This window comes from Typha latifolia, chromosome 10 (assembly GCF_019914945.1).
Source record: "Typha latifolia isolate L0001 chromosome 10, TyphaL0001v2, whole genome shotgun sequence".
NCBI classification, from domain to species: domain Eukaryota; kingdom Viridiplantae; phylum Streptophyta; class Magnoliopsida; order Poales; family Typhaceae; genus Typha; species Typha latifolia.
This window is the reverse complement of record NC_133095.1, coordinates 11,123,246-11,145,340: the sequence shown is the minus strand read 5'-3', so window position 1 is coordinate 11,145,340 and position 22,095 is coordinate 11,123,246. Positions and strand designations below refer to the sequence as shown.

At 37.2% G+C, this 22,095-nt stretch overlaps 3 protein-coding genes and 1 non-coding gene across 4 annotated transcripts; 2 read left to right on the top strand and 2 right to left on the bottom strand.

Annotated features, from left to right (window-relative positions):
• Positions 1–886: 886 nt before the first annotated feature.
• LOC140796402 (frataxin, mitochondrial) lies at positions 887–4,929 on the top strand. The gene is made up of 5 exons (XM_073149434.1): positions 887–1,348; positions 2,082–2,154; positions 2,276–2,323; positions 2,410–2,504; positions 4,366–4,929. The coding sequence occupies exons 1-5, from the start codon at positions 1,086–1,088 to the stop codon at positions 4,493–4,495; spliced, it is 609 nt and encodes a 202-aa protein (XP_073005535.1). The 5' UTR covers positions 887–1,085; the 3' UTR covers positions 4,496–4,929.
• A 472-nt stretch (positions 4,930–5,401) lies between these two features.
• TRNAS-UGA (transfer RNA serine (anticodon UGA)) lies at positions 5,402–5,483 on the bottom strand. Its single transcript has one exon. It is a non-coding gene; the product is annotated as a tRNA-Ser (tRNA).
• Positions 5,484–7,087: 1,604 nt separating this feature from the next.
• Positions 7,088–13,409, bottom strand: LOC140796963 (uncharacterized). Its single transcript, XM_073150187.1, has 5 exons — positions 11,501–13,409; positions 11,061–11,213; positions 10,894–10,965; positions 9,878–10,067; positions 7,088–7,434 (listed from the first exon to the last, which is right to left on the bottom strand). The coding sequence occupies exons 1-4, from the start codon at positions 13,271–13,273 to the stop codon at positions 9,954–9,956; spliced, it is 2,112 nt and encodes a 703-aa protein (XP_073006288.1). The 5' UTR covers positions 13,274–13,409; the 3' UTR covers positions 7,088–7,434; positions 9,878–9,953.
• Positions 13,410–19,559: 6,150 nt separating this feature from the next.
• Positions 19,560–21,506, top strand: LOC140795892 (uncharacterized). The gene is made up of 2 exons (XM_073148690.1): positions 19,560–20,194; positions 20,953–21,506. The coding sequence occupies exons 1-2, from the start codon at positions 19,708–19,710 to the stop codon at positions 20,997–20,999; spliced, it is 534 nt and encodes a 177-aa protein (XP_073004791.1). The 5' UTR covers positions 19,560–19,707; the 3' UTR covers positions 21,000–21,506.
• Positions 21,507–22,095: the final 589 nt, after the last annotated feature.

Below are 22,095 nucleotides of genomic sequence, written 5' to 3'. Positions count from 1 at the left end.
TGATCCTTCTTTGGATTCAGCTATGTTCTCTGAGCAGATTTATGATCCAAAGAATTTTCTTCAGGCAATCATGTTCTCTGGAGTAGCAGGGAAATCTATTCTAATTTACAAGAAATCTACTTTTTGATTACTGGTCGTAAGTCTTTTTATTTAATTTTTATTTATTTTTTTATTATTCATGAGTCTGAAGGCTAGATTTGATTTGAACAAAGGGTTTAACCCTTCCTAGATACAGAGCGACTTAGACTCCACCGAGCTTTTAGCTATCTAATTTAGGCTTCAAGTTATATGTGTTGTCGAATAATTACTTCGAACCAAACGCCATCGAGACCTACTTTAAATTGTTGCGTTGTCGAGCTGTTTCTCTAAGTTAACTGCACTATTAAGCTATTAACTAAATTGAGTCAAGCCATGAAATTATTAAATAATTTCTTCACAATATTATTTGGAGTTGAAGTTGAACTCTGACCTCCTTGGTCATGGGGAAAGTATCTATTAACTTTACAAGAGTTGGTTGGTCTCTGACACTTCTAAGTCGGCAAGACCTTTTGTGATTTTATCTGGTATATTGTCTACCAGAATCTAGGATTGTTTATTTGATCTTTTGTTAAAAAAATATGATGTGATTAGTTTTTGGTGTTCTATGGTTATTTTATATGTTTTTAAGAGAAAAAGAAAATTAAGAGTAAGATTTCCGTTAACACGGTAAAAAAAGGATAAGTCTAATAGTAATAGAAAATTACTATTAGCTGATATCAAATATGATTTGAAAGAGTAGTAGTATGCTCACAAACAATTTACAAACACTCCACAATGTGTCGACTTATATTAACTCTTAAATAGTTTTTCTCTCTAATCTTATTACTAATCAATAGACAGTATCATTGCACATTCGAAAGAGTGTTTGTAGAATATTTTTGAACTGTTATTATTCGATTTTTTTTTAACCCATTTAAAATTTTTAATCCACCCCGCTAATGAGCTCAATCGGACGGCCATAAAAGTCCTTCCTCTTCCCCCTACCCACCGCTTCTACTTCCATCTCCCTCTCTCTCTCTCTCTCTCTCTCTCTCAAACGGACGGCGATGGCTTCTTCTTCTTCTGCTTCGAAGCATCTCCTCCGACGCCTACTAATAGCGAGAACTTTTCCTCGCACTTCTTCCTCCTCTTCTCTTCTCCGTCCCCTTCCCGTTCTGGAAGCTTCCGTATCTCCCAGTATCGGCAGCGATGGAACCTTCCTCAATTCCCGGATTTCGAGGCATCTTGATCCGTCTCGTTCTAGGGCTTTCTTCTGCTCGCGTCCTTCGGAAGTCGAGGAGGCGCAGGGTCCAACTGCGATGGATTACCAGTGAGTAGATTCTTTCTGCAGCCAAGGCATGGGTTTTATGCTTTTGTGATCAAAAGCTAGGGTATTTCTTAGGAATTTGGATGGAAGGGAGCGAGATTTGAGCGTCTGTTACAAGATTCAATGGTGTCGGCGTTAAAAACCTATGCGCTTTCCTTTTGGCTGAAAATTTTGGCTTTCGTTGTCCCGTGTGGAATTCCGTATTTGTGGAGAGTTCTTTTCAAATTTTGTTCTATTTGATCAGTAGCTGAATTGCCTTCTTCTTGTTTACGTGTTTGAAATTTAGTTTTGATGATAATAAGCTTGCCAGCTTGGTCTCATATATTTTATGAAAGCAGCACGTTTTTGCTTCCGTTGCTTAATTTGGCGATCCACTATCTTCGAATTAAGCAGATACCATATATTGCTTTTTTTTTTCTCGTTTTACTTATTCTTTAGGGAATTTTGAGCTTTTTGATCAATGAGTTGAGTTGAGTCAGTTTTCTAAATTCAGGTTCTGATGATACTAAGATAAAGTTAGAAGGTTTTCTTCAGAAATTTGACTGAGTGATTCTGAGCTTTCTCTTCTTGTTCATAAATCTAGTGATTTAACTCTTTCGAAAACAGGATTTTTATATATTTTTTTTTTCTCTCCTAATTCTTTTGCATGCTATTTTTTCACGAAGAATTTCTTTTGTTCCTTTATTTATTTATTTGAATTTTACTTTATTTGATCATACCTTCATTTTTATTACAGATCGATGATGCCTGAGGACGAGTTCCATAGTCTAGCTGATGATACTATACATGACTTGCAAGAAAAATTTGAGGTAATTCTCATTGGGATGTAGTTACATTGGATATATTGCTTACCTGTGCATACTCCAAAAAAATATATTTGGTTAAGCTAACTAAAATCTGCATCTTTAATTCTCTAAACTTTCTTGATAGGAATACGGCGACTCCCTCCAAATAGATGGTTATGATGTAGACTATGGGGTGAGATGATATGAAATTCTTTGCAGTTTTGATATCTTATTCTTATATATAGTTTGATTAAGTTGATGGTTATCATGCACTTTCAGAATCATGTTTTGACCTTAAAGCTAGGGAATTTTGGGACATATGTCATAAACAAGCAAACGCCAAACAGACAAATATGGGTCTCTTCTCCTGTGAGGTACAAATGTTTACCGTGCTTGGGTTTTGGGGCTTATTTTCTTTGATGTTTTTAGCATATACGATGTGAATATCCTAGTTTTCAAAATGATATGAATACCAATTCATGTGCTTGTTTTAGTGTAAAGATTTAAGAACAAGATGTGTTAAATCTTCTTGGTTGTGGCCTCAGTGTTCAAACTAACAATCTGATTTGAATCATGTTACATGTCACTTTCTCTTCTTAATGTTTGTTGTTTGCAAGCTCAAATTATTTCTAGTTTGATGTTTGTTCTTAATAGATTGGAAAACGTTTCTCATCAAGTTCACATTCAGTAGCCTTTTTTACCTCATTAAGCGATAAGTGAATTTATATGTTTAGTAAAATGGGTGATCGCCTGATAATAAATTGGGTACTCCTCAGAATTCTACACTCTTTAAAACTTTAAAGATCTTAAATCTTAGAACAACATAAGATGAATCGGCCTCAAATTTTTCTAGATCAAAAATTTTGTTAGGAATACAAGCGTGGTCTATGTACCCTACTTAGGTCTTTGGCAGTCCCTTGACGGCCATGTATAGTCATCCTGCATAGGGCCTCCCTGGAGCTTATTTCTGATTTGACATGCATTAGCCTTTTCATTTAGAACATCTTGGTTTACACTATTTTTTTTAAAAAAAAATTGACTATCAACATGAACATCCATATATTTCCCAGTAATAATATTGTCTCCTTCTTAATCAAAATAAGTTACACATAGAAGTATCCATAAGAAAAGAAGTAGCTATGGACCTGCATATGCACCTTCCTACCAAATATGCACATGCAGTCCCTCTGCCCTCAACTGCTTGCATCACATGGCTAACTCTAAAAATGTGTTAAGGTATATTTTACTTCTACTTTGGTTTTTATTCAAAGAGATTATGACTGATCCACAAATATTGCTTACCAACTCAAAAGTGTTATACTAGCTGTGAACTGGGAACTCTGCCCAGTTTAACACTATAGTCTAATAGATCTAGTTTAGGCAATTCATTGCTTGCCTTCCAACTCATGCTTTATGCTAACTAGTAGCACAGTGGTGTTAGCATGTGTCTTTGTCTTTCAATTCGTAAAGTCTTTGATGATGAAAGTAGAAACTTCAATTCTAGTGGTGAAGCTCAAGCAACCCCTCACTATACTATAAGCTCTCATGTTTGATTTCTGTCGTCTTATGTTGATCTGCACTTTGATACTCTTGCTTGTGTTAGAATGTGGCCAGAGTAAGGATCTATGGATCTTATCGGCACTCTTACTGGTGTTAGCAACACTTTTGGTAACTTTTTCTAGTGATATTGGGTATTTAACTAAGGTCTGCAGTTGTTTTTCTGTGCATGCCCAGGGCTGACCTCTTTAATCCTTTCATTATGATGCTATATATATAAATTAGAAATAAATATACGGAATGATGGATTTGAGGGGAACAGAGAAGGAGATAAATGGTACAGGAGTTGTATTTGATATACACTAGTCCTCAACAATGATGAAATTAGATTCTTTCTAATGTTTTTCCCTCGTTCTTAGCAACTTTGCTTGATCATTTTAGTTCTTGAGTGAGATGAAGAAGAGAAGTATTAGAGTCGCATTAATCTAGCTGGCAAAGCAAATTCCACTTCATTACTATTACACCAGATCTAGCACTGATGTTTGCAATTGGTTTGTATTATCATGCCTCTCTTTTTTGGGGGTCCGAAACTACATTATCTTATATTATTTCTTGAAATAAAAAATCTGATATTTTCTTTTCTATGTTGGATAAGATTATGTTGCTTTCCCTTTTGTTCCTGCCCATTTATCTATATGACCCCTTCCTCAATTCCTGACATTGGTTATCTTCATGCAGTGGGCCTTCTAGGTTTGATTGGGATTTGACAACAAAAGCTTGGGTATATCGACGAACTAAAGCTAATCTATTGCAACTTTTACGAGAAGAACTAGAACAGTTATGCGGTCAGCAAATCGATCTTTCATGACTTACCACACTAATGATTTCAGTGGAGTCTTACCAGCTTGTTAAACGATAAAAGGGCTAGAGTTGGGATGTTGTTTAGCCATGTCTATTGTGAAAGCAAAGACGGCTTCAGTAGCAAATTTATATGTCGTTTGATCTTAAATGAGCAGCACAGTCAAGAGAAGTTTTTTACTGTGTCCAACTGAATGGCGAATTCATGTTGATGAGGCTGTTGATCATCTTTTGGCATCAGACTTGATTACATGGGATGATAGCTGCTTTGGTTGCTCCCTTCTCTTTTCCATGTCTAAATTAAAGTACTTAAGCTAGTGCTAAATAAATGTTTTTAGTTTCACAACAGTATTATTTCACATCCATATCATATTTCCTTCACAGCCTTCTTGTTAGATGTCAAACTTGCTCTTTTGGTGATATCAGGTGTTATCTTCGGCTGCATCTTCTGCTTTAAAACTTGCTATGGAATTCGACATTGCTTGTTGATCCCATTCTCATCTGTGTTTCAAAATGTAAAATTTGTGGAACAATTTTGTTTGAATACCACTTTGCTCTAAGCATGTTGTGTGAAAAGAACTACACCTAGTTGATTTCTAGATAAAGAGAGGGTAGCAACTGATCTCTAAATCCACTCATTTTTATGGCCTTGATAAAGCCCAGTAGGGAGTTCTTTAGGTGGTTTCGGTTCTAATTTTATTGTTCAATCGGTTTCAAATTTCTTTTGATAAATAGTCTGTTTTATCTTTATTTAATGTATCACATAAAATTTTTTAGAGGTTGATATTGATTGAAGGCAAGTCTTGCTTTGAATTTAGAACGTACGTTAAAAAAAATTATTATTAGACTTGTTTTGTTTAAATAGATGCTAATTTCAGGGGAAAAAACTGGCAAACAGGGCTTAACAAAAATGAAACGTCGACAGCAGGGTTCGAACCTGCGCGGGCGAAGCCCAACAGATTTCAAGTCTGTCTCCTTAACCACTCGGACATATCGACTTTTGATTTTCTCTCTAAAATTTTATTTTACACCATTTTCCGAGAAAAATAACCCAATAATCTCTCTATTTTGATCTACATAAAATTCTCTCTTTGAGTTGAGTTGCATATACATATGAGAGATAAATATATCATACTTTTATCGCGTTACTATCACATGACATGACAACTTATTGATGAAAATAATTATTAGAAACTTAACAAAAGAGAAGAGAAGGTATTTGTATACTAAAAAATTAATTTATAGGGTCACTATAAAAAAGGGTGATTGTTTAAAAGGCAAAAGGAAAATTGTTTCTTATATTTATATTCCTCAATTAACAGTTCAGTTTTAAAAAAAATAAAAATAAAGGCATCTTTTTTTATTTCATCTATTTAAATGCTCTCAGATGTTAATATACAGACATGTATAAACCAATAATTTTTTTAAGGAACTCATGCAATTAGAAAATTTCTAGCTGGGTTCAAAGTCGAAGACAACCAACCTTCTTGTAAACTGTTGCTACTGCTTCTACTACATTTGGAACCTGGAAAATTTTGCTAGCAAAAAGATTACTAGTGAGATGGTAGCATTCCTCTCAAATCTCAATTGGTAAAACTCCTATGTTGGAGAAAGAGAGGTAACCATCCAGCCAATTTGCTCATCGCTGACACAAACATGGTAATCATATGAGCAGATAAATTTCGTCCTAAGTGCCGACCAAGGCTATCTACTCTGGTACTTAATATCACCCACTTAGCATGATAATTAGTCCATGGTTGTAGTAGTCCTCTAAGAGAGAGAATGCACACAGTCTATATTGCAGTGGGAATGGACTTTGGTGCTTTGTAAACATAATTGTAATATGCCCATTTCTGAACAGGAAAGCAAATCAAGGACATCAAATATCAGTGATTGTGTTCAGATGGTTAGAAGAGCTTATATTGCATGAGTATTCACAGGTTTCAAATCCTGAGAATATTAATTTAACTGAGATACTATTAAGCTCTTACATCTCTCGAACAGCATAAAGATCTGTCACCATTTGCCAAAAGAACTGATAAATTAAGATGTTCTTTTTTGTATACTGTGATTGCGATGAGGTTACGATTAATCAATAACATATATTTACTGCTGCCATTTAGTTCTTCAACCGTCACAATAAGGTCAGAGTCATATATTTAGGAATTATATGTGAGTTTCCTTTCACATGGAATAAGGAGACAGGCCTAGAAGTATGATAATGGATCATCAATATTAACTTACCAATTATTCTAATAATCCAAATTGTTAGACAACCGTAGTTTTTATATTTATATTCTAATACTCCCCTTCACTTTTTCTCTCGAGACATTTTAATAGACACAAAAAGTAGACTTAGCTTAAATGAGTGGAGGTATCATATTTTAAGGTAAAGATAGGCACGTCAGAATTTGAGTTCATCGTATTTTGCTCCGATACAATATTAACTTACTAACTACTCTAATAGCTTTAGTTGAGTCATGAGAATAGTAGTTTCTATACTTCTATTCTAACACCCAGTCTACGGTAATTTAAACTTTAAGACGCATGGAATTACGCTGGATGCAGGTTAGGAAACAATATTTCTGAATCAATCAGCTGATTTGGATGAGATGAACCATGCTCAATTCATGGTAGCTGATAGTCATATATGAATGAATAATCTCAACTGTATGTCTTACATTAGGATATGTGAGATTTATTGACAAATTAAACAGGTGGATGGATAGAGACGTATACATATATGATACATACAACAATCATCTTGGTTGTCCATAGTTGAAGGAAAACTAACCTTTCAGACTTGGATGAGGTTCTCTTTGGGTTAACTTTTCAAGGGTTGTCAGCTCATCAATGAAGGCCATGGTTCGTTCCTTTTGTCTTCTTTGAAGTGTATCTACTGTCTGAGCAACGAAATATACTGCAGACATGGAAATGTGGTAGCTTCTCCTGCAAGCAGAGATGGAGTATCACATGACATCAGATACAAATAGAAGCTGCTGTAAATGTAATGCTGGACACAACATAAACATTATGCCCAATAATATCACGCTTTTGTCTATAAACTATCAAGCAGTCTGCAGATAAGCATATTAATTTAAGAAATTAAACAAGATCACCCAGATTTTTCAATGCTCGATTGTTGCAGGTGAATACCACTTAGCAATAATGTAGAAAGAAAACTGCTTTCCTACACTAGATTGCACAGGATTAATATGGTATGGGCACTCCACTGTGACAAACTGCATAGACGCTGGAAGTGTGAGACACTCTAATTGACCCCAAAAAAATTTCTCATTACAAATCAACATGCTTACCAGAAATCAATGATCTTTTACACATTTGATCATTAAAGCTATGAGCATTTCTTACTAACAGTAGCACACTACTCAGTACAACAAAATTTCTTCAGCATGGCACAACATACTCATAGAAGAATGTTCTCTTCAGTAACCAGAAATGCAACTAGTAGCATATTGCCACCAACATCAAGGTACTAGACAATGATAAAATATACACATTTAATTTAAATAATATAGAACCAAACATATTCTTTGGGTCCATATTGTAGAATTAAAAATAAGCAACAGATAAGTACAAAAACAACGACCTAAGAAGATTCCGTATTTCAACCATAAATATATTCAGAGATCAACTGGCTGAAAGCAAATATATAATGTACAGATCATAGTGATGCTCAAGAGCAAGGACCATTGTGCCAGTTGGCACACCCCTTGTCAAGGGGCTACCAGCACCTGGCATGGGGTGTGCCAATGGCATAGCCCTGTGCTAGGCCAAGTGAAGCCCATATCGCCTAATATGGGCTATATAGGTACAGTATTAGGTGGCACACATTATGTGCTGCCCTAAATCCATTAAAGAAACCCAAAATGGGTCTCTTTGTGTCAACTACTTTTCTAAATAGAGAGTGAAAGTTAGAGAAGAAGAGGAGAAAGGAATGAGATCTAGGAGTGATTCAAGATTTTTTTTCTTCAAATCCCATCAAAAGGTAAAATTTCCTTTCATTCTCTTAAGTATTTCTTTGACTTATACTTTAGAAAACAATTTGGGATGTACGAAAAAAAAAGATCTAATTTAATTTTATTAGATATATTATTTCTAAGAGTCATTCTACATGGATGTCGCATTTTCGTGCTAAATCTATGAAAAAAACTCTTTAAACGGTAGAAATCAAAGGAAAAATTGTGTCCCAGAAAAAATTAACCCCAATTTTTTTTTAGAAATATGAAATTAATATGTCAAAATTATTCAAATTGGTCAAAATTGATATAGGAACATAAACATGTCCGAAATTAACTACTAAATTATTGTCATTTGAATGTGTTCAATAATATTATGTGTTGAATAATATTCTACTTGACTATCACTATAACTGTAATAAAATAGGTCATTTACAATATAATTTAGGGATAAAAGGCTTTGATATAGGCTTTAATACATATATTAGAATAAAAAATATGTATCTAGCATGATGGTGTGCTAGTGGCATACTTGGGGATGTTGACAGGATGTCGGCACGACAATCCTTCCTCAAGAATTGAATGACTAGATACCATGGCTAACGTTCGAGGGAGATTCTAAATGTAGAAAAATTACTAATAGAAAGTAGTGATCAAGAATTAGTTGAGCTATTGCAAAATAGTAGAACATTTTTTTTTGTAGAATCAAGAATCAATGTTGTTTTCCATTAGCATTGTTGAGAGATAGAAGATGACCCACCCAACTGTGGAGGAAAGAAAATCCAATCCATCTTAGTTGTGAGGGAAAAGAAAACTCACCTAGATTTTGCGGGACAAAAGGAAACACAAAGTCCACCGCAGAAAGAAGGGAGGAAGGAGAAGATGCACATGAAATTCTCCACAAGAGTAATATTTTTCAATTTTCCATGATAATCTTATTTTTGGATTTCCTTTTAATCTTATATAAAGAGATGGATATTACATTAAATCACAATCTAAAATAATTAGAATTAGTCTATGACCAGAGTAGGCCTCTTTTTAATTTGAAAATCAACCAAATCCTTAAAAAAATTATCTAAAAACAAATCTAATTTTTAGCTAAAAAACACACCCAAAATTATTTTTAAAAAAAAACTGAATATTTTATCCATATTACATATGCAACAAGCATCTAATAGATATACATAAGATATTAAGATATACCAAATCCCTGCAGGAAACGATGTCAAAACCCTACTGCAGTAAGGTAGTTTTCTTTAGTCCATCTAAAGAAAAAAAAAAGGTACAAGCATCATTCAGCAATTCAGCTAATGTCATATTAATGTTATAGATAAAATGTATACGACTGACATTATAAGTGAAAGTGATACTTATTTAATTGCATGAAAAAATTTGAATTGATAGGTACTAACCTTCTACTGCATGTTAATAATCTCGGAATAATGCTGAAGTTCGGTGTACTGACTCAATACATAAATCTTGTGCTAACTATGGTGAAACCCGTAATTCTTTCATGTATCGTAGAGCTGAACGCAGCATTGCTCTAGCTTTTCTGTCTGGCGTGCATCCAGATGACATCATTTCTTCATAGACAGCTGGAACCTGTTACTTGTACACAGTTAGTATATACTCAGCCCTCCCTGTATTCTCAGAGAATTGTTAAATGAGACTTGCAAAGATGAAGTCAAAGCATCATATAGAAAAAAAAAATTATATTGTATATAATTGAACACCGTCTCCTATTTTTTTTCCCCAAAAAAAATTGTTTTTTCAAGAGCAGCACAATTGATATTTTACTTCAATGGGACATGATTTCTCACCTAGTGACACATAATAGAATAGGAACTGGAACTGAAACTGTAAACTAATAAACTAATTATTTGAGAGTTAGCTCAATGATTAGTATGAAGATGAGGCAGTCTCAAAGTGTTCTATGTACCATGACTCAGATAAAGTGGTGGCATGTCTCCTCTTCAACAGCTTCAATATCTTTTTGTGTGTCACCAAACCAAACATTAGATCATCCCTGTCTAATTCTTACTTCTCATACTATCCAATTATCGAGTATCTACACAACTTTCTTAGCTCAAGAATGAAGAAAAAGATCCACTTCAGAGAATAATTGAAGCCCTTTTTAATTTGTTGTGTCCAAATACTGGTCAGCCAATGAGGCATCCAATTGACCACTAACTTTTTAAAGAAATCTGGACCAGTTCACTCTAGCACTCTTCCTCCATTTCAGGAGTGACCAAAAGCATTTATATTTGTTGCACAAATTCACAGTATATTTACGCACCCACCAAGTTATATCAAGAAAAATCATTACAATCTATCATTGTGTTAAGCACAAAAGGCAGCTAAGGTTTAGTTTGCATTAGCATTTAATAAATGTTGTCAGTAAGAACAAAAGCAAGATAGAAGTCAGTACCTTTTCGAACTTTTCAACACGGATTAAAGCTTTCATAAGGGTTGTGTATGTCACAACATCTGGCTTCAGATCCTACAATTTAGAGTATTCAGTAAGACTGAATAGAAGCATAGATTCAGTGATACTCTGATATGCCAGAGTATCAATTTGAAGTGGGCATTACTTACATTTTCCTTCATGAATTGCAGTACAGCAAAGGCTTCAGCATCCCTCCGGTCCTCGCCAAATGCATTAATTAATGAGTTAAGGACTAAAACACTAGGTTTTATGCCATCTCCTCTCATAACCTTAAAAGCATTTATTGCTTGATCTGATAAGCCCTGAAGAAAGTATGCGTCAACCAAAAAGTGTCACATCAAGTGCTTTGGTCAGAAGTACTAAAGAGAACAATCATGATCTTTACAAATATTATCTAAGTCAGTACGAATTCTCCAGAATTAACAATAATCAGGTAGTTATGCAAGTATAGTACAGTTCTAACGAACAATTAAATCAATAGTTCAATTCTTCCGTCCAGCTTGCAATTAAAAAATCACACCAGGCAGAGAGCATAAACAATAGGGACCCAATGACAGAATAATAAGACGTCCAAATTATAGTCTCTTACCCTCTGTGCATATGCGTTGACTAGGGCATGATACATGGTACGTGATGGCTTCATCCCATCAGCTTTCATAGCGTCCAGGCATTCGATAGCATCCTGGAACCTCCCAGACTTCCCATACACATCCACAAGCGTGGTGTACGTCACTACATTGGGCAGCAATCCCTGTGCCTTCATCGCCTCGAGTGTTCCCTTCACCTCCTCCCAGCGTCCCTGCTCCCCTAGCGAATTAATGATTATATTGTATGTTGTCGTCCCCGGAGGGCAACCGTTCGCCTGCATCTCCTCAAACAGCTCCATCGATCTGTCATGCCGCCCAGCCTTACAGTGCACATCAATAAGCGTGTTCCATGTGACAACGTCTGGCTCAATACCGTCAGCACGCATCTGGTCGAAAGCATCCATGGCATGATGAAGACAATTATACTTCCCAAAGGTATCGATCAGCACATTGTAAAAATGTCTATCAGGACGGACGCCATTGCTTCGCATTTCCTTCAGGACAGCAAAGGACTTCTGCCAGTCCCCCTTGTCGCGAAAGCTGGTGAGGATGCGGCTAAAGACATACGAGTTAGGACGGACGTCATTCGCCTCCATCTCCTTTATAAGTATGCGCGCACTCTCCCACCGTCCAGCATTGGTGTACGCGTCGATCAGCAAGCTATAAGTGGCTTCATCCGGGTTAACGCCCCAGAGCGACATTTCGTCGAGCACATGCTCCGCATCCTTCAAAGACCCAATCTTGACGTACCCTTTGAGAAGGGCATTGTAGGAGCGGGTCCGGGGGCGGATTTCCCCAGCGTGGTAAAATTCGAGAAAGACGGCTTCGGCCTCCTGGACGCGGGAGGCAGCGCCGAGGGCGGAGAGGAGCGCGACGACGGCGGAGGAGCGGGGAGTGAGGCCGAGGGACTGGGAGTCGGAGAGGAGCGAGAGGGCCGTATCGGGGTCGCCGGCTCGGGAGAACGCGGCGACGAGGTCGGAGAAGAGGCGGGCGTCGGGCTCGAGGCGGAGGGAGCGGAGGTCAGCGAGGAGGCGAGAAAGGAGGGCAGGGTCGGGGGGGTCGGGGGAGCGGAGGAGGGAATTAAGGAGGTGGGAGTAGGTGGGGATGTCGGGGAGGTATCCGTGGGAGCGGAGGAGGGAGAGGAGGCGGAAGGCGGTAGCAGGGCGGGAGTCGAAGGCGGCGGCCGAGAGGAGAGAGTTGAGGACGAGCGGGGAAGGAGGAGTGGAATAAGAATAAGGATTGGGGGAATTATCGGGGGAATTGGGGGGACAAGAGGATAACAATAGGGAGTGGTGAAGCAGTTCGGAGCGGGAAAGGGAGTGGAGGAGGGAGGAGAAGAGGAGGTCGAGGGAGAAGCAGAGGCGGTGGCGGTGGAGCCAGGGGACGAGGGCGGCGGCGGAGGTGAGGGAGGAAGGGGTGGATGCGAGACACGTGAGGAGGGCGTGCCAATGGTGGGCGGGGACGGCACGGTAGAGCTCGGCGAGGCGGAGCTCGGCGGGGTCGAGGCGGGAGGGAGGGGAAGAGGAGGAGGAAGTGAGCGAGAGAGCGGCGGCGGCGGACGGAGAGGAGAGGAAGGAGAGGAGGGGGGCGAAGTCGTAGCGGCGGAGGGAGGAGGGGAGGAGGAGGTCGTTGGCAGTGGAGGAGGACGAGGACGAGGAGGAGGTGGTGGCGGAGAGCGGAGCAGAGAGACGGCGATGGTGGTGGAGATGGGAGGAGGATGAGAGGAAAGGAGGAGAGGAGGATGGAAGAGGAGGAGGAGGGGGGATGAGAAACATGGTGATTGTGAGGAGTAGTCCAGTGGTGGGAGTGGAGAGAGAGAGAGAGGGAAGAAGGGGAGTGAGGGGAGATATCAGATATTTCTTCTTCTTGGTTGCGTGAAGTTTTGGCGGCTTCGTGGCCTTCCGTTTTGGGTAATTTCTTGCATATGTTTATCAACGGATGGTCACACCAACTTTCTATCTATGTAGGGATAAAAGTGTAATTATAGCCTAACTTAGAAAGAAAAAACTTTAAGAATAATTTTTTTTTATTCTAGAATATCACTCGTTATTCCAAAATAATATATGAACGGTCACAATAACCTCATTCTAAATTATAAATATTATTTATTAAAATTATATTTTATATCACATGCTAACTTAATTACTAATTCGATTTGCAAACCTTCTTTAAAAAAAAACTTAATGATATATACTCATTAACTTACTTTATATCAAATGAAAAGAAAACTTTTTTCAATACATTTAGAACTTTTTTAGCCACTAGGAATAGTTGAACATTACGCAAGTCATAAATTGCCGGACCATATTTTTAGACTTAGGTTATTTTCTTTCGACCAACAAGATTTAGCTTTGGAGAATTATTAAATTTGTCCTAGAGAAATTTTTGAAATAGCTTGGCTACCCAATCTATCACACAGTGAGAAGCTTCTAAGAAAATAAACTAATATAGAGTTAAGTACTAAGTTAATGAATGTCGTGCGCGCAACTTAGACAATAAGATGCATTTTCAATCTGCTAAGTTAGATTCAACTCTAACTAGGAATTCTATATATTCTTGAATGAGCACTCTCCTCGATGAGATTTTAGCTCCTAAGTATTTAAAAGAAAAGGTACCTCCAGCCATACGAAGGATGCAAAAAAGATTTATTCTCCGCATAATGGAGAGCACAAAGGCATAAAAGAACTCAAATTTTGATAAATTAATTCTCATATTGGTTATCCTCTCATAAATATTGAAAATATGCAGGAGAATATAACAACAAGTGTTACTATATTTTATATGGATTAATAAGTCATCCATATCCATAAAGTGACTAACTAGCACTCATCTCTAAATTTAAAAGGTTGGATGTCATTTTTTCAAACTAGCTTCCTTCATAGGAGGAGGTAAAAAAATTTAGAAGCAAGAATAGATAAGAGGAAAGCAGTTAGAAGGATAATCATTGGTCAAAATAGCAAAGGAGGGGGAGGAGATGCAACTAAAAATCTAGTCTACAAAAGGTTTTAGAAACTCATATTAACCATTGCCCAAATTTAATTGATGTCAACTTTGATCGTAATAATATTATCCTTGAACCTCAAGTGCAGTAAAAAATAAGCTAATTCCTGAGCTAAAGCAATATTATTATGAATGTGTCTACTAAAGACAAACGGCACACCCGGCGTAGCCCAGAATGAGAGCGAAGAGGGAAAGCCCAAAGCCCTAATTGGAGTGGATTCTGGGCCTATCTGTCCAAATCTCAGACCCAATGGTTGACTGAATACTCTTACAATATGATCAAGATTGCTCAAACCAAACCTAGACTTAGCTAAGCCTGCTGCATGCCCGACACTGTTGGGTCTATCTTCTTCATCCTATCTTGTCTCCCACTTGTTCTTGCTCTGTTTCCTCTGTTTCCTCTGTTTCCTGTTTTGAAAATGGATGGAAATTAATCTCTCTCTCTCTCTCTCTCTCTCTCTCTATATATATATATATATATCGTTAACTCTGTGGAATGTAAATGTGCAGCAGAGCACGCATTCATGCGTACAAATAATGAGGGGATATCGGGAGACAAGTGCACGAGATGTACCATCTTGGTTGGCAACCAAGCAAATATAAATTGGTCCACTGCAACTTACCCTCTTTCCTTTCCCTTTCCACAGCTAGTGCGAGGCTCCTCCAGCTTTTACTTTCTAACAATTTAAACCTTCTCCCACAGGATCAAAGATCCCACATTATTTAAAGGTGGTACTGATTAGGTTCTTTATGGTAAATGATTGTGGTACTTTCATAGTTAACTTACCAGTTCTTCCTTTTTCTTTTCTTTGGCTAAATTACTATCTATCTATCTGGTCTAAATGAATTTGCTAACTATTAGATTTTTCATCCAGAACTAATGATAATTCATTAGCTCCAATATCCAAATTAAAATTGAGCCAAACTACCATAAATGAATTATAATTTTTTTCTCTCTTTTTTAATATTTTCCTAGTCATCCATAAGGAAAACTTTATAGTATCATAAGTTATTGGAAAATTTAAGTACCTAAGATGGCATTTGGTTTTGAGCTTAAAGGCTAGTCTTTAAACTTGGTTAGGCACTCCTAGCCGCTTTGGATAACTGAGCACTATTATTTTTAGCTAGGTTTAAAGATGACAGAGGAGATAGACAAAAAAAAAGTCTAAATTTAAATTTCTCAAAATTATAATTTTAAATAACTTATATTTATATTTATAAATTAAATAATATTATTTTGCTATTATTTGTATGCCACACACTAAATTTTTATAAGAAAATAAATATTTTTCACTTTTTCATTTCATTAAAATTAAAATGATACTCACATTTCAAGACATTTCTAATATATTCTTAATTTTCCTCGAAAAATATGCTTAAACATACTTGGTCTAAAACAACTTAAAATTCTTATTATGTCTCTTGATTAGGATGAGTTATATTGGTGGATAGATAGTGAAGGTGATAGTGGCAACGAATGGAAGGATAGCACAAATGATAGTGGAAATTGTGGATTTGAAAATGAGAGGGGAAAATGCGAGAGGAGAAGGCGACTCTCTAGGTTTAAGAAAGTACGACAATCAAGGAGGGAGGGAGGATGATGACCTTAAAGAGAATGACAACCTATCTTGAGAGAATGAGAAAGAAAGAAGATTGAGAGAGTAGAGAAGGAGATTAGAGCTGGATGAAGGTAGAAAGGTATAATAATCTTCAATAATCTCAAACTAGTTGCCTTCCATATTTTTAAAAATTAGTCAGAAATTTAAAAACATTCAAATTAACCCTAACACGAAATGACCTCGATGTCGATCGTTCAAACAACCCCATGGGGCATTTTACCAATTTGTCCAAACTTTAATTTTGCACTCTTGATTCAAGCGATGTGAGACCCTTCAAATGACTCTTCCTAGCTTTCGAATACTCCAGCCCCATACCATTTATTCCACAAGAAAGTGGAAGGCATTTGAACAACTCTTTTTAGACGTTTGAATGCATTAGCCTAAGACTACGAGTAGTACAATAAAAATTTCATATGATTATTAGGTTCGACTTAGTGAATCTAATGTCCCCCAATGAGTGACTAGATCGGGCTGAACCATATCAATTTTCAAGAACTTTAGAGAAGAAAATTAAAATAAATCATAGGCAATTTCTTTGATAATCAAATTCATAACGAATTAGATAGCATTTAGGGTTTTTCCTTCCTAATTATAAGTTAATATTTTTGACACATACTCAAGGCACCAAATTTCCTACAACCTGGGGTTGTAAAAGATCCGGCCTCTCTTTCACTCCCCAAAACAATAACTATGACATGCTTAGCTCGTGAATGCATTAAATAAATTAGAGGACTCAATGATTGATGTTTGAGGCGTATCATTAGAGAAATTGGGAGCATAAAAAAAGGATAATTTTTAATTACCACATGAGATTTTATATACTTTTATTTATTTATTTTGTGCCACATAAGATGTGGAACCTAAGAAGAAATATAAAGATTTTTTTTTTGTTGGTTAGCATCTCACATTTCTCGAGGCTTAAATGTTTTCTTTTTCCAAAGTAATTTGGCTTTCTAACTAAACAACAACCAGTTCTTACATCCAGAAGATTATATTAGAGTAATATGATAGCAACTTGGGTTTTGTTTACTACTTTGATGTTTAGTTATCAATAATAATTTGAGAGTAGTATGAAAATGATAGTAATTAACATGGATGGCCGTGCCGGCAGTGTACCGGCACATGGAACGAGGGGCACCCCTCCTAATAGTTGCGCCCTCGCCGTCGATCTCGTTGTCGAGCTACCCGTTGCCGATCGTCGTCGCCATCGCTGTCGCTAATCGCCGTTGCCGTCGGGTGCCCTAGCCCGAGGAAGAAGGAGAGACCGAGAGAGAGTGAGAGAGAAATTGAGAGAGAGAGATCGGTTAAAACTTAAATTGCGGATCTAGATCGGTGGGCGACATGGCCCGTGACTGGGGCACGGCCATCGTTGGTAATTAATATATAAACATTACAAAATTATCAACCCTAACCCTCAACTACAAATTTATTCTTACATAATATTTTTAAAATAATAAAATAAAATTATGATGTAGAATGATAAATACTCATTTATGGGTATTGATAAAAGTAAAACAAAGTTTATTATGAAGAAAAGTATAAAGCATGCTGTAGAACCATTTATGTAAAATTGGTGGTAAATCTTTCAGACAGACAGGATCAATTAAAGATCTCAAGTGCATTGGGGACAACTTTCGCAGTAAGATAATTAGGGCAGGCCTTTGTTTAAAGGAGCATTCAAGGTGGTAACCACCATTATTATATACCAACCACAAGTGGAGCATACTTTGTCTTCACATAATTACTTTGCAAAGATTGCCAATTACTTATTCCTTGGCTCTTAACAACATTTTTTTTTCTTTAATAAGAGTTTTATTTTTAGTTGTAGCTCTAAAACATTATATTATCTCTTTGCTCGTAGATTCAATATTGACTAGAATCTATATATTTAGGTCTTGTTTGGTTTGAGATTAAGCTCCGAACTTAACCGGTCGGTCTCATTTCTTAATATTTTTTTTTTTTTTCAGAATGAACTTGATTAGATATAAAAAAGAAAAAAAATATGTTTAGTTACTGAACCAAATTAGGAGTTCTGGAACCCAATTTAGTGGGGTCTAAAAACTCAATGGAGCCTTAGCAAATAAGTTTGCTACTTAATTATCTGGGTATATTGTTTGATGTGCAATTATTGTTATTACATAGTAGTTTTCATAAATTACAAATAAAGTCTCAATAGACAATAGTCTTGTGAAGTGAAATGATAAATGAGTGATGCTGGGGTTCAATTGAGGGTTCCACCCATTGAGAGAGTTGAGAGAGTTTTTTTATCAAACTAATTTTCTTCTAAATTTTTTTTTATCGAAATAAATCGATCCTCAAATTCAATACTAAAATGGGTATATTTTACTATAGCTGTTAGTAAAAATACTAAATTTATCTGTGTTTTATCTAGGAAGAGAAAAAACTAACAAGTTCAGTTTTTCTCTTTTTATATATGAGACACACTATTTATAGGTATCAGCGTACTGATCTAATATAGAGTCTTCCACAAGGATCAAAATCAAATAAATATTAAATTTTCTTTCGCGTATCTATTAGTAATTCATATAATTTAAAAAATAAATAAATTGCTAATAAAATTTTATTTCGGTAACTTACAGATATAAATACTGAATTTGTTGGTATCTCTATCTTATCAATATTTTACTGACAGATAGAATAAAATAGATCTCTTTTGATATTAAGAATTAAAAAAAAAAGAAATTAAACTCAAAGAGTTTGAGATGCCTCTTCTTCTTTGCAATTTGCATCAAAAGCTTATAAAGCTTTGTAATTTCTTCTTCCATTCTGCTGCACTGCCACTGTAGACTTTAGCTGACACGATTCCTCTTCCACCCCTTCTACATGAATCAAACGCCAAACCTGCCAAAATAGAAGGCAACCTAAGAAAAAGGGAATAAATATAAAAGTAAATAAAATAAATAAACAAAAAACGCCATTTGTTAAGCCACAAGTGGGGCCCAGAATTAAATTTCACGCATGAATTGACCATAATACCCTCGCTCAATATTCGTAACTTTTTGGGGGAGGGGGGGGGGGGGTTTTATAATGTAAGCCCCTCCCAAGTTTCTTATTTGCATGTACGCCCTACAGTCGTGGAGTTTTAATGCGCTAGTTAGATTTGAAAAAATATTTCTGTAAAAAAAACCCTAACTTTTCCTGTTTTTAATTCTACCTTTTTGTTTCTCTCTCTAAAGTGTTCTCTGGAAAATCTATTCTAAAAACTATAAGGATCAAATTGAAAATAGTGAAATGAAATAAAAACATAATGTAGGATGTAAAATGAAAAAAAAAAGTGAAGAAGGGTATTTAGGTCATTTCACCGGTCTCAGGCAATACCTTCCCCGTCCCAATTCAAAACTCCTCTCCCCCTTTGCTATCCGTCATCAACTTGGTGGCTCCCACTCACATGAATATTTTAGCCATTTCCTTCTCATCGACCAACTTCGCAAACCCTAAATTTTTATTCCCTCTTCCATCTCCTCTCTCCTCTCTCCTCTCTCCTCTCGTAGAGACTCCTCGATCCCCGCTTAAGAATCTCTATTTTACTCTCTATTCCTCCTAAAATCCACCAATCCCATCTCTTTCCGATGGGAAAGGTCTCACCTTTCCCTTTCCTTCCTCCTCTCTTCTCACTTGTAGCCCTTCTTGGCCTCATCTCCCCCCTCGCCGGCGCCACCGCCGTTGGCTCGATCCATGACCTCCTCCGAGCGCATGGCCTCCCCGGTGGGCTCCTTCCCAAGGCGGTCGAGTCCTTCGCGCTGGACCAGGACACGGGCCTCCTCGACGTCCGCCTCGATCGCCCCTGCTACGCCAAGTACGACGGGGACCTCGCCCTCTTCGACCAGGTGGTGCGCGGAAACCTTAGCTTTGGCGAGCTGCGTGGCGTGGAGGGGCTGTCGCAGGAGGAACTCTTCGTGTGGCTTCCCGTTAAGGGGATCCTTGTAGCGGATCCCAGCTCTGGTGTTATCCTGTTTGATATTGGGCTCGCGCATAAGAGGCTATCTCGCTCGGTTTTCGAGGAGCCGCCGGATTGCCAGCCGGAGGGGGAGAAGGCCGTTTTGTTCCCGGGAGAAGGTGAGGATGTCGTGTAAAGTTTCGATCTTGATAGACGGGCTTCTTTTGTTCTTGTCGGGTTTTAGATTAAAGATGGTACCTTTGGTTGCTTTTGGATTGGATTTGTGTGTTCTGTAGAAGGGTTCTTTTGTTCTGTTTCGATTTTAACTTCATTTGGTTATTTACGATTGGAGAAGGGCATTTAATGCTGGTCTGTTTCTATTCTCTTTCTATTGATCAAAAGTGATAAAGTTGGTTAATTTTGGATAGGATTTGTGTGTTCTATGGTGTTTCTCTTCCCCTCCTGTTGCTTTCGGCTTTCAATTAGTTGGCCTTTCTTGCATGCAATTAATGAGCTTGAAGCCTTCTTTTTTACACTTTTGTCACCTCCTCCAACTAGTTTTTCTTTCAATTTGTTTGGTTTCTGATGATTTCATCTGTGAGTAAGGGGAAGAATTTTTCCAATCGAAGGTAAGATCATCATTACTTTCTTGATGTATTATGACTGTGATTATCCACTGCCTTGTTTGATGTTATGATTAATACTTTCCAACTATAGATTAGTATAACTTCACCATATTTTCCAACAATAGATGCCATTCTCTATATGCAATCTTTCTGCAACTTTTTCTCTTAGTCCCCAAGCCACCCTTTCTTCTGTTGCACAGTTATCCATCTCTCTATTTTTGGGTTCTTCCTCTGTTTGCCTCAACAATTAATTGAGTGGTTCTTCAAGCCTATTTCTGCTAGCTGACCAAGTGCTCTGGTATCTTTTGCAGGGCTCCTTGGCAGAGAGGAAGGTCTACAGTTGCAGAGATCAGAGTAGAATCCAAACTACTCTGAGCCAGTTTTCCTTCCACCTGTCTTCCTTTCTCTGCCTGAAACTTTATGCTGTAAATGGGAATTTGGAATTAAAATGTGCATTCGAATCATAGTTTGGTTGCCTTCTATCCCCCCTCCCCCCCTCCCCCCCTTGGCCTTTCCAGTCCATTGCCTAAAGTTGTGTTTAAGATGCTGCTGTCAGTAAATTAAACCAATCTCAGTTTTGAGTTGAATCGTGTGCCAATCTTTAGCATTTGTAAGAGGAGAAACTACAAGCCTACAGCACCTTTCACATGAACATGGCTTGGCCGGTGATGAGATGGTATCTCCTACATTAGAATGTTCCATTGGGAAATAAAATACTAACATGTCAGTGTTTATAAGTTTGTATTTGTAAAACAACCTTGTGGGTTTGGGGCTTTTTGCAATTTAATTACATGTAATTAAGTTGTAAAAAGGCATTGTTTGTTTTTATACAGTATCAATGTGATATTTTATGATAAAAGTACAACCATGGGTAATAATTTGTTTAAAAAGGACTAGGGATCATAAAATAGGCAATTAGGCATAACTACTCTTGGTATACTGACCACTTTGCTATTTCTATGGGCCTCTGGAAGCTGGTGCAGGCTTTACAGTAGTTTCATGCCTACTTCTTGTTTGTTATAAGACTTGCAAATAATACAACCTAGGATGGGGAATATATGCTGTTGATTGTCTAAGATAGAGATTGCTGCCAAGGGTTGTGGTTTCCTAGAGCAGAGTATCCAAGGCAAGAAAATGTACTGAAACTCTGCATTTATTGCAGGACAGATGCTATCTATATGTGAGCTTGCCCCCCATTAAATCAACTTTTCATGCATAGACTTTTGACCTGGTTGGCAAGTAGGGTTAGCTAATTCACTTAATACGAATGCAGTGAATTTGGCCAAAAGGCAAAGAAGAACAAATTGAAATGGCCAATATGAAGAACTTAGCCAAATCTAGGCAACCATGGCCAGTTCTTTTTTATCACATACAATATGCATCATCAGTGAAGAATTAATGTGTCCTCAAAGTGAAAGAAGTCCACAACTAGAAGATATCAAAGAGATCAAGAA

Coding starts and splice junctions, on each gene's coding strand:
- LOC140796402 (XM_073149434.1), top strand. CDS start 1,086: ATGGCTTCTTCTTCTTCTGCTTCGAAGCATCTCCTCCGACGCCTACTA. Junction 2,324..2,409: donor GTTATGATGTAGACTATGGG/GTGAGATGATAT, acceptor ATGCACTTTCAG/AATCATGTTTTGACCTTAAA. Junction 2,505..4,365: donor TGGGTCTCTTCTCCTGTGAG/GTACAAATGTTT, acceptor ATCTTCATGCAG/TGGGCCTTCTAGGTTTGATT.
- LOC140796963 (XM_073150187.1), bottom strand. CDS start 13,273: ATGTTTCTCATCCCCCCTCCTCCTCCTCTTCCATCCTCCTCTCCTCCT. Junction 11,214..11,500: donor TCAACGCATATGCACAGAGG/GTAAGAGACTAT, acceptor TACTTTCTTCAG/GGCTTATCAGATCAAGCAAT. Junction 10,966..11,060: donor TGCAATTCATGAAGGAAAAT/GTAAGTAATGCC, acceptor TCTAAATTGTAG/GATCTGAAGCCAGATGTTGT.
- LOC140795892 (XM_073148690.1), top strand. CDS start 19,708: ATGGGAAAGGTCTCACCTTTCCCTTTCCTTCCTCCTCTCTTCTCACTT. Junction 20,195..20,952: donor CGTTTTGTTCCCGGGAGAAG/GTGAGGATGTCG, acceptor TATCTTTTGCAG/GGCTCCTTGGCAGAGAGGAA.